Here is a 12146-nt window from a genome sequence, read left to right on the forward strand (position 1 = left end):
CTAGGTCAGGACTAAAGGAGTCTTAACCATAGACCGTATATAAACCATAGACATTTAGGGTGTTTTCACACAGTCCCATTTCAAGTGAACTCTGGGGTAGAAAAAAAAAGGAAAAGTTCTCAGTTCTCTTTGTATTCACACCGCCCTTACCTTTGAACAAGGACTGAAACTCTTTTGCCTATGCACTTCACCTATTCTGTGGTCCGAGTCCTCCTTGCATTTTACATTGATATGTTTAGAAAGGAACCAAGATCTTTTCCCAACATTCAATCAATGTACTGTGGGTTTTTACAAAGTGCAGGACAAGCCATTCCATCAGACTGTGTTATCGGACAGCTAGATATACCTTATACCTACTACATTTTGGAAGCTAATATATTGCATTTATTTAAAAAGTGAGACATAATTGTAATCAGAAGATACTATTAACATGTAAATATTATTGGTAACAGAATAACTGCAGATTAAATCATGCTGTAATTGACAATTGTACACCCAATTTAGGCTACTGCCCCTTTAAGAGCTAGTATATATTTTGTACCATATGTTATGATTCTTACCAAACATGTTGTCGTCTTCTCACACTATTCAAACCCCACAATCGAATTAACAGTTAATGAAGCTCTCTTAGCCTATAGATCAAATATTGCAAACAAATAATCTGGACTAAAATCTGAATTTTGTGGCACTAATGTGAGGGGCTATGGCAGGGGTTAATGTTGTTGCAGCAGTGTAGTGCGAGAATAATGACAAAAGAACCTGGGGAGTTTTGTGTTCACAGTGTCCTAAAAAAGGGAACCGGACCGCGGAATTCATGCCAACCGAACTCAGACAACCTCTCGTGATGTTCTCAATTTAGGCTCGTTTCGGGGTCTGAGTTCCTTTAGTGTTCACACTGAAAAAAAAATAAACCAACCGCACCGAGTTCACAAAAATTGTCTGTAAGGGACCATGTGATAACACCCTTAGACTGAGAACATTCGTGTGCCATGGGAGTCGCCATATATTGTTGCATAAGCCATCACAAATTTAGCTTGAACAGAAACACATACATATAAACATTCGTGAAAAATATATGTAAAGAAACGAAAATATCATCATTACCTAGTGTCATAGCAGTTCTGTATTTGTTTTATAACAACAACAAATATCTAACCACATAACTTCCGACGAGATGTCCATCACGTGAGTAGAGTTGATTCACCAATCACCGCGTTCTATGGACGTCACACGCAAGCAGTCAAAAGAAAAACACGTGAGCCGGTTATGAAAGTTATATCACACGGGCAAGAGAGTCGATTACTTTGTTTAACATAAGCATTTTATTCACTTCAACGAGACAAGGGTCTTCAAAGGCAATTCAGAAAAGGGTAGGTAAGGAAATCAAGCTTGAATGTAAACCAGTTTCAATTCAGTACGGAACTAGCTACTCATTCAACGAGGACAGCATTGTTACCTGCAATGCAATATTGTTGATGTCATGTTAGATCATATACTTATCATTATTATGTCAATTATGAATTTCCTGGTCATTGGTCTAGTTTCAAGTTACTTTGTGTAAGGCATTGGAGACCTGAGGGTTCATTTTATGTGTATTTGTAATGATCAGCACCCACAGTGCATCCCAGCCATAATAGCTAGTGCACTTCTGACACTGCACCATTTTCTGACTGATAGGAAGTGAAGAGCTTATCAACTGTGCACTCTGCGTAAAGACCCAAGACAAGTTCTGGACAGAGATTCTCAGGAACACAGCAATGTTTTTCTGTATAGTTTTGCTAGTTAAAAAATATGGCAACTAACATCAATGGAGAATTTAACGATTCAAAATATTTATATGAATTAACTAAATAAATCTGTATTAAAACTGTTGGATCTGTCTGAATTTACAGAAGTGAAACATGGTGTTTTCTTTCTAACCATTTCCTTCCCAACAACCATGTTTCACTTCTGTAAATTCAGACAGATCCAACAGTTTTAATACAGATTTATTTAGTTAATTGATATAAATATTTTGAATTGTCAAATTCTCCATTGATGTTAGTTGCCATATTTTTTAACTAGCAAAACTATACAGAAAAACATTGCTGTGTTCCTGAGAATCTCTGTCCAAAACTGGTCTTGGGTCTTTATGCAGAGTGCACAGTTGATAAGCTCTGACTCTGTCTCTTTGCAGTCAGACATGTTTGGTTCAGTGGTGGTTGGCATTGGGACGGCAGGCTTTGTGAGGGTCAGGGACATGCTAGCCCCTCTGCCCTCCAGCGCAGCTGAGAAGCTCAGTGTCAAAGGTTTCATATCCAGGTGAGGCACCAAGACTCATCTCATTGTTTTTTGGACACACTGTGCACAGCAGTGTGTCTAGGTCAATGTGCTGGTTTTGGCAGGAACAACGGGTGTTAAAAAACAATGGTAAAATTCACACACTGAAAAAATACCTTGATTTTAGTGCTTATTTATTATATGTGCAGATCACATATGAAATAGATATATAGTCACTGTCGTCACAGTCAGCAGCTGGGTCGTGCATACTGTAGCAAACCCTGTGACTATTTCAAAGCATTTTCCCCGTAGTGAATATGACTCTGGTGCTGTCTTCCCATAGGAGGATTCTGGAGGAGCAGCAGGGAGTGAAACAAATCACTGTTGAAGATGCCCTAAGCCGGGACGACATAAAGGTGGCTTTCGTGTGCACCGAAAACGCTGCCCATGAGGAAAACATCAGGTAAAACGCTTTCTCTCTCTCAATCACCCCATATCTCTATTATAGTCCTCTGTGGTAGTTGTCTAGCTATCCCTTTGTCCGTTTTGTTTCTATCTGAAATGCTCTTACACAAGAGCTATATTTTCACCATGTTGCAAATCACCACTAGGAGTCAGCACCCGAACACGTATATTGTCTGTATCAATCCTCATTACACTGTTTCCTTTCTTAGTCCACTGAGGCTCCATCTCGGTGTAAAAACTGTACGTTAATTAACTATTAATTGAACCTGGCCCATTTACTAAACCCTCAGACAAACTGTTGGAGCTAGGAACACAAGCATTTCACTACACCCGCAATAACATCAGCTAAATATGTGTATGTGACCAATAAAATTAGATTAGATTTAACAGCTCTAGTATATAAGCTATATATTATACAACATTGAGACATATTTTGACACAGTAAATTCAATGTTGTATTACATGTAAAATCCACATAAAATCAATAGTGTAATGTTTGGATTCAATTAGGACCTTTAGTCTAATAATTTTACCATCATTTTCAAACTGTTCCCTTTTCATTTTTGTCACCCACTTCCCTTGAAAAACAGTCAATTCTTTCGAATCAAAAGAATTTGCAAAAAACAATCAATCAAAAATTCAAGGAGAGGGGGTACAAAAATGGTCAGATTAAACATTGCCACATTCTAAGATCCGATGACAGTATCGGTAATGTGTTTTCGGACCCTCCCCTGGTCATATTCTTGCGGGGCAGAAATCTCAGAGATCAACTGGTAAACTCTGATTTACCACCCCAAGATATCCCTTCACAACGTCTATTTGCGCCCCTACTGGATGGAAACTACCAGTGCTGTGCTCAATGCAATGGCACTTATAAATATAGATCCTTCAAACACCCCCAAACAGAAAAAACAGATCCCAATCAAAGGTGTTATCACGTGCTCCACTAAGGCAGTTATTTATCTTCTAACTTGTCCTTGTGGTAAAAAATTATGTGGGTAAAACAAAGTGAGAATTAAAAGTACGAATCTCGGAGCATCATAGCACCATGCAAAAACTCGACTTACCCAATTGAAGCCAACTTTTTGGGGAGCAAACCACTCGATTTTGTCCCTACGTTATATTGGCATTAAACATGTCACCCTCTATAGGAGAGGGGGTGACCTCGACAAATTATTGTTAAAACGAGAGGCTGCCTGGATCTTTAACTTAAAGACCCTTGCTCCCTTCGGTCTCAACGTAGACTTTGATCTGAAGCCATTCTTGTGATTTTGCTATTGTAAATGTTTGTAGGCTTATTGTATCTGTGATCGTATGCTATTAATTTATGTTTTTTGAATGCTATTTTAATATATGAGAATTAACCAATGATATCAGGCCACGCCTGGCCATGATTAGACACCTGTGTGTGTCCTTTGACACTATATAAACTAGTCACCCCGCAGTGTTTTTCATTATACCCTAATGAAAACAGCTTGTCTGTCGAAACGTTGGTTATTAAATTATTGCATCTGAGCTCCTAGAGTGTGCGACTCTCCTTTAATTTTTCAAAAACCCTTTTAATTGCTACCATGCTTATGCTGCAAATGCATTTCATATTTCTTCCGTAAGAAACATTTCAGTGTAGCTGTTTTGATGTACACCACTCAAACCCTGGAGAGGACCACCAAGGCTACAGCTCTCTAATGGCTCTCTTTATGACTGCGAACTGTAGCGAAAACGCACTGAAATTATGGTTTTTACTCTCCCTCTCACTGCTAAATGTACAGAGTGTACAGAGAGGCAGAGATGGGCTATTAAAGAATGGAGAGTTATTTTAGGCTGGTTAATGAGGGTGTTTAGAACATGGCCATCATGTTTCACTGGTAGACAGTTCCAGGCTAATTGTCTAAATGGAACAGCAGGTACTGCCCTTCATACTGTAAAGGGAAAAAAGTAATGAAATGTTATTGAGAACAGCTTTTTCATAGAGGATACTTCATTGTCTTATTTTTTGTCAATTTAATTTGAAGGAACATTTTGAGAAAGTTACAAGAAGTTTTAAGAGCGGTCAAGTGTGAAGTTTTCCCAACTCTGAACACGATGGGTTGTTGAAACATTGGGCTCTTATTTTTTATATATATTTTTTATTTCAACTTTATTTACTAGGCAAGTCAGTTAAGAACAAATTCTTATTTACAATGACGGCTTAACCCAGACGATGCTGGGCCGATTGTGTGCCGCCCTATGGGACTCCCAATCACGGGCTGGTTGTGATACAGCCTGGAATCGAACCAGGTCTGTAGTAACGCATCTAGCACTGAGATGCAGCGCCTTAGACCGCTGCGCCACTCGGGAGCCCTTGCTGGTCAGTTTGGTTTACAAAGTTACATTTGAGTTGTGCGACTCCCTAGTACAGGACAGTCCTTGAAATGGAATTCATGTTCTGTTCAAGCGCTGTCTCTTGGACACCCTTCTTGGATACAGTAAAAAACATTTCTCCTATACTATGTTGCATGTCTTAACGGACCATAGGATGTTTCTGGAAGCTGGGAAGCATGTCTGTGTGGAATATCCAATGGCCATGACACACAAGACTGCTGTGGAACTCTGGGACCTGGCTCAGGAAAAAGGTGAGTTGGACAGAATCATTGGAAGATATTTTATAGAGAAGACATGGTGAAGTCTTGATGACATGGTCATGATGATGTAGTAGACGTGTATCTGTGTCAGGGTTTCCGTTTGGAAAATGTGACGCCGGACATTTGACCGGCAGCATTTTAATTGACAGGACATTTGAGGAATTTAACGGCCCCATATGCATTGGGTGTGTAACAAGATTAGGGCGTCTACACACGGTGCTCAGAATGACAGAAATCACATTTAGATTATGGTAATTCATTTTTACACTGTACATGCAACTCAATGGACAATGAAAGAAAGTTGATTTAAAAGCCAATAGAACATAATGGTTTCAATGGCATTGAAATTTGATTTTGGCTAGGCTACTTTGAAGAAAGGTAAGACATGCCTCATAATATGAAGTAAAACATTCAGGTTTCACACAATTAAGTTTTCAAAATGCATACTACCACCAGCTCACATTGTAAAGTGTGACGTGCTGAAGCCTGCCTACCGTTGCAGATGAATGACGAATGTGAGGCGCGCTTCAATTACCAGTTGAGAAATAAAAATAGTAGCTCTTTTTAATCACAACCATCAAAACTGTTTTTAACATGCAATTTCAATGTATTATTGTTGCACAATGATTGGGCTTATAAAAGCACATTTCACTCCAGCAGAAGCAGGAGCTGTAGCAGCAGCTCTTGTGCTGTCTGACAGATTTTCTGCTTAAACTAGGCTCTGTATCTGTATGCTGTCTGCGATAACCATTTACCAATAAGCATGACTGGTTAAATGTATTTACATCGACTGGTATTTTTTTTATCAATGCATAGTATAAAAAGCATTATTTTACAATTCAATTTTTTTTTCTTTTCTCCCTGACAATTGGCCGGTACCAGTTTTTATTTTTGGGCTTTTCATATTTTTTGGGGTGGCCAAAAGCCAGGCTATTACAGGCTAATGGAAACCCTGATCTGTGTATCTTAATAACTACTGATCACCTACGTATTTAAAGTTCTATGTCTTCTATGTTCCTAGGAGTGGTGCTGCATGAGGAGCACATAGAACTCCTGACAGCCGACTTCAAGCAGCTGAAGAAGGACGTAGCAGGGAAAAGGCTGGAGGAGGGATTCCTTCACTTCACAGGTGAGACGGAGACTGGAATTGAGAATATAGCACAAATCCCAGGTGAAAACACAACCGTGATACACGAAGGCCCCAGCACTACTGATACAGACATCACCTCAAATACAATATTTGCTACAGAAACTTAACTGCATAGCATGTATCAAATTGATGTGCATCATCCAGGTAACAGGCTTTGGGATGAATATTTAATTCCAGAGCTTTTGATGTAATGAAGGCTCCCATCAAAGCGACTTGTGAAATGTTGTGTTTTCATTCTCCACAGTACACGTGTTGGGTTTGATGTGAAAGAGAGCCTGCCTGTGGAGTGAGGCAGGCAGGCTGGTCTCTGGTGTGAAATACAGAAGGGTGTTGTTGATGAAATCCAGAGGTGTGTCAAATGGTACTGTATTTCCTACATAGTGCGCTACTTTTGTCATTAGTAGTGCGCTACATAGGGAATAGGGTGCTATTTGGGATGTTGACTAGCTCTGTCCTATTTCATCAGAGCCTCGCAGCTGGGGAAGAGGCAAGTGAATGCATATGAATGGACTTCTCCTAAAGCACCCATGATTGAATAATAAATCATAGTTATCAACTCCACACGCTTCACATAACCTCAGATGACAGACAGTATTTTATAGCAGCTGCCTGTTGACCAAGAATGGAAGTCGGAGCTTAGTGGAGAGAATGGAGGAGTAAGAGGGAGTAGTTTCTCTTAAATTTGAGTCAGGGCAGTTTTCGTAGTTCGACTGTAGGAGGCAGCAAGTGCAAAACTAAATGTAACATCTGTTGGGAGATTCACTTCAATGGTTCATTCATTTTATGCATAATGGTGACATATACTGAAACAGCACCACACCAGTTTATGTACTGTCGGAATGTGATGAAATACAAAATCAATACAAAGGGCATAATGTGAGCAGAGGATGATTAACATGAGCCATTGGATTACATGTCCCATTACAACTACTTCTGACTGTAGTTTTCCTGTGTGTCTCACAATAGGAGGTCCTCTGAAGCCGGGCTTTGGTTTTCCAGCTTTCAGTGGCATCGCCCGGCTCACCTGGCTGGTCGATCTGTTTGGAGAGCTGTCTGTCACCGCTGCCAGCATGGAGGAAGACCAGCAGAACAAGTACATGAAGATGACCGCTCAACTCATAACCAAAGAGCAGAAGTATGTACTCTGTACTCCATTGGATTAATCAAATAAACAAATCAGATAAGTCCTTTCACCTTTCATCTCAAACTTAGCTATTCTGCCAGTACAAAACGTAATTGCCTTTATTACATCTAGAAATACTGGTAGTCCACGCTGAAACGTTGGGTTAACTATACCCCTCTATCTATTCTATTATGGATTTATTACAGGCCTCTCACGTGGATTGAGGAGTGGGCTCCCGGCCTGTCTAGGGCCAAAGACATCAACTTCCGCTTTGACTCATGCACCATCACCCAGCTGCCCCCAGCCACCAGGGAGCCGGTGGGTATCTTTATGCAGGACTTGGTGCTCTTCAGTCAGAAGCTGCTGGGCCAGGTTCCCCGTGACCAGCTCCATGCAGAGCGCCGCAGGGTCCTCCACTGTCTAGAGCTGGCCGACCGCATCCAGCAGCTGAGCCTGCAGGGGTCAGCCCAGGACACCTAGAAACTAGCAGCCTACCGAGGGGCCCCAGCAGTCTACCGAGGGGCCCCAGCAGCCTACCAAGGGTTGTGAAATTACAGTAACTTTCCCAAAATTTCCAGGTTTTCCAGAATTTTGCAACGCTTAACCTACTGGTGGATTTCCAAGCGTACAAGATCCATCCATAAGCCTTCTACAGTAAAGCTACTGTAACATGCTGTACTGTAGACATACGCTCAGCGCATCTTTGAAATGTTAAGGTATTTTATGTGTTTCAGAGGCTGCATTTACACAGCAGCCCAATTTTTCTTTTGATCTAGCCTGACGACTCAAACTGAATTCGTCCACTGCTCTATATACTTCAGTCTGAGACTGCCGTCATTGAAGTCGTTTGTAGTGACGTCAAAATGAGGGGTGTTGTACAAAACAAAGTAATAAGCGATTGGATCATCTCTAGCCAATGACACATTTTCAAAATGCCACTTTACCCACGTGTGTTCTGGCTGGGGAGGTACTCCGATCCTGACTCATTGCGGAAAAGAAGCTAACGTCCGTGTGTGTGGCGTACTGTAGAATTTGACCTGAGCAAGGAGTTTGGGTAGCCAGGAAATGTTTGACCAATCACATCAGATCTTTTCACATCAGATCTTTTTCAGAATTATACTTTTTTTGTGTGTTTTTCACCCCTTATTTCTCTCCAATTGGTAGTAGTTCATCTGCAGCGATCGGTAAACTGCTCTGACAGCTGACGCTTAAAGTTGGTGAGGGAGATAAATTGGCTGCCTGTGTAAACTTAGCCTAAGACATGTCGGCTTATTATTTTAGGGTTAGGCTGTTACTACAGACCACATCTTAACATTGATGGAAGGTCAGTTGATATATAGTTTGATGTTTGCATTGTTACTTATTGAAGTTAATCTACATTACAGTTGAATGTACTGTAACATTCCTGTGGTTGATCACAGCTCATGGTGCTTTATCATTGGCTGGTGTGCTTTACTTATCTCATATGACATTTTAATATTGACATGTTGTATAGCTATTGTGCAGACAGAAGTGTAAGGCAAAACAGTGACATACTGATTGATGGATTTATTTGTATTTTTTTTATTTAACCTTTAACCTAGGCATGTCAGTTAAGAACAAATTCTTATTTACAATGACGGCCTACATGTTCAAATCATTAACACCGTACAATAGGTGTTTGTATGATACCTCAGTTAAATGGTATCTCGGATAGCTTTGGCAAGTGAAAGTGTGTTATTTACACTGCAACTGCAACATTGTCAGTGGACTGCAATTGACACATCTGTTTAGTTGTTTTAAAGTAGCAATCCAGACTCCTTTTTACCTAATTTAACACCTGATTTACTTAACAAAAGGCATATCTCAATAGGTGGTCCTGGCAAGTCCTGACATAGCACAAGTGGGGGGGTGGGCCTTTCCTCTTTTGTTCTCTTTCTCCTCTATTGTTCCTCAAGCAAGGGGGAGGCAGATGAAATCACGGATTCCCACCAGACTGACTCTTTGATTGCCCTACTCCTTGACGTTTGCAGTTGTCTAAAAAACACTATTTTGCTCTTTCTAGTCTTTAGTTTGTGTACTTTATTGTATTTATACATGGGATATTGCTTTTCAACAGTACAAGTTCAAAAATCAATCGGAGGACATATTTCAGTGTTTGATTAAAGGGGCATTGCAGTTAACTTGATTTAGATGTTTTTGTAATGTCTGGAATTTCAGCCTGTTCAGGTGGGATGGAACTTTTGGACCGCATCATGACTTCACACCGCTTCCCTGGTTTTAGCACTAAATCATTCACTAGCTTGTTTCCTTAGTTGTAGTTTGTGCAATACGCTTCCTTTCCTTTTTCTTTGTTTCAAACCAGTATTTCAAGGATCTCAAAATTAGCTGTTCACCATACAATATAATAAGTATTCTACTTAATTCTAGGATGCTGACAGACTGAATTTGTGCCTTGGCCTGCTCAGTTCCCTCTCCCATTGTTATCCATTCATGCCAGTCCCATCTAATGATGTACAGTGGTCTCCAAATTACTGGCACCCCTGACTGGCAATGCACAAACAATACTTAAAAAAATATAAACAATATAATTATATAGATAAACTCAAAATACCAACATGTGAGAAATACTGTACATTATTGTTTCAATGGAACTAACCAACATCATTCAATTGTTTAATACAAAATACATTTAACCAAAATCAAGGTTTCATAATTATTGGCACTCCTCATTTAGTACTTAGTGCAACCACCTCTGGCAAGGATAACAGCATGGAGTCTTTTCCTGTAATGTTTGACAAGGTTAAGGAACACATTTGGAGTGATTTTGGACCATTCCTCTATGCAGATCCTTTCAAGATCCTTCACATTCTTGGGTTTGCGCTTATCAACTGCCCTCTTCCACTCAGCCCACAGGTTTCCGATTGGATTGATGTCCGGCGACTGAGATGGCCATGGCAGAACATTGATTTTGTTGTCACAGAACCATTTCTGTGTGGATGTTGAGGTATGTTTCCGGTCATTGTCTTGTTGGAAAGTCCACCTACGGCCAAGTCCCAGCCTTCTGGCAGAGGCAACCAGATTGTCAGCCAAAATTGCCTGATACTTGGTAGAATTCATTATGCCATCGATCTTAACCAGTGCCCCTGGACCTCTGGAATTAAAACAGCCCCAAAACATCACTGACCCACCTACATATTTTACCATGGGTATGAGGTGCCTCTCCTTGTATGCATCTCTGTTTTGACGCCAAACATGCCAATGCTGTATCTGACCAAAACTTTCAATTTTGGTCTCATCTGACCAGAGCAGACCTTATTCCAGTCATAATTTAAATGACGTTTGGCAAACCCCAAGCACTTGCGTCTGTGTCTTGGGATCAGAATGGGCTTTCTCCTGGCAACCCTTCCAAAGAGCCTGTGGATGTGGAGGTGGCGTCTGATGGTGCTCTTTGAAACCTGGTGACCCCAAGACTCCACCAAGGCCTGCAATTCTTTCACAGTGATTCTTGGGGATTTTGTTGCTTCTCTCACCATCCTGAGGGGCAAAATGCATTTGCGTCCTCTACCCGTGAGGTTTTCAACTGTTCCATATCTTTTGAATGTTCTAATAATTGCCCTGACAGTGCTCAGTGGTATATTCAATCGCTTGTGGATCTTCTTGTAGCCATTACCAGATTTATGAAGGTCTACGACCATCTGTCTCTTTTGAACTGCTTGTTCTTTTGTTTTCTTCATGGTGTTGGATGACAGTGGGATATTGCATGTGTGTTACCTAATTTGTATACCCTAGTGAAACAGGAAGTGATGTTTTGGCTCAATATCGTTCCTTAGGGCTTAGATAAACTTAAATAAGTGGAATTTAATTTGTGGTTAAATTTTGGTAGATGTTATTTACAATAATCTTTAAGGGTGCCATTAATTGTGAAACCTTGATTTGGAGGACATTGATAAATTATTTTGGTTGGTTCCATTGAAACATTAATAAAAGTACAGTATTTCTCACATGTTGGTATTTTGAGTTTTTCTATAATTATATCGTTTATATTTGTTTAAGTATTGTTTGTGCATTGCCAGTCAGGGGTGCCAGTAATTTTGGAGCCCACTGTATATGTCTACCATGTTACACAAGTATTCACTACCCAGTGAGTGCAGTTTGGCCACTTTAACTGGGTGTCACTAGTGTTATTAGCAATTTATATGTAGAGAATTACATTTAACAGTTTGAGGGAGAATTGTACTATTATATTGAATTATAATGCCTGAATGTTTTAATAATGTGTGTATTGTAACTGTGTATAATTTTCAATAAAATTGATAATTTGCAGATTCCCATATTAATAGGCCATATAATGTGTGCTTGATTGATCATCTTCCTGTTTGATTCTGCCGTTATATTCTCGATGAAAGAAGCAGGCAACCATCAATAATAAGCGTTGCAGAATCCTGCATGAGAAATATATATATATATATATATATAATATATATAATATATATATTATATATATAATTTATATATATAATTTATATATAAAATATATATTATATAT

At 39.8% G+C, this 12146-nt stretch overlaps 1 protein-coding gene across 2 annotated transcripts; it reads left to right on the forward strand.

The window, feature by feature from the left end:
* The first annotated feature begins 1225 nt into the window (after positions 1-1225).
* LOC139376111 (biliverdin reductase A-like) lies at positions 1226-11937 on the forward strand. Of its 2 annotated transcripts, none has more exons than XM_071118306.1 (7): positions 1226-1370; positions 2177-2301; positions 2603-2722; positions 5239-5336; positions 6367-6474; positions 7462-7630; positions 7825-11937. In XM_071118306.1, exons 2-7 carry the CDS (start codon positions 2183-2185, stop codon positions 8096-8098), a joined length of 888 nt encoding a protein of 295 aa, XP_070974407.1. In that variant the 5' UTR covers positions 1226-1370; positions 2177-2182; the 3' UTR covers positions 8099-11937. The 2 variants fall into 2 exon arrangements, with proteins under 2 accessions (XP_070974407.1, XP_070974408.1); XM_071118307.1 differs by having other exon boundaries at positions 1285-1374.
* The last annotated feature ends 209 nt before the right edge of the window (positions 11938-12146 follow it).

Source organism: Oncorhynchus clarkii, chromosome 20 (genome assembly GCF_045791955.1).
Source record: "Oncorhynchus clarkii lewisi isolate Uvic-CL-2024 chromosome 20, UVic_Ocla_1.0, whole genome shotgun sequence".
Classification (NCBI taxonomy): Eukaryota; Metazoa; Chordata; class Actinopteri; order Salmoniformes; family Salmonidae; genus Oncorhynchus; species Oncorhynchus clarkii.

Coding starts and splice junctions, on each gene's coding strand:
- LOC139376111 (XM_071118306.1), top strand. CDS start 2,183: ATGTTTGGTTCAGTGGTGGTTGGCATTGGGACGGCAGGCTTTGTGAGG. Junction 2,723..5,238: donor GCCCATGAGGAAAACATCAG/GTAAAACGCTTT, acceptor AACGGACCATAG/GATGTTTCTGGAAGCTGGGA. Junction 7,631..7,824: donor CTCATAACCAAAGAGCAGAA/GTATGTACTCTG, acceptor GATTTATTACAG/GCCTCTCACGTGGATTGAGG.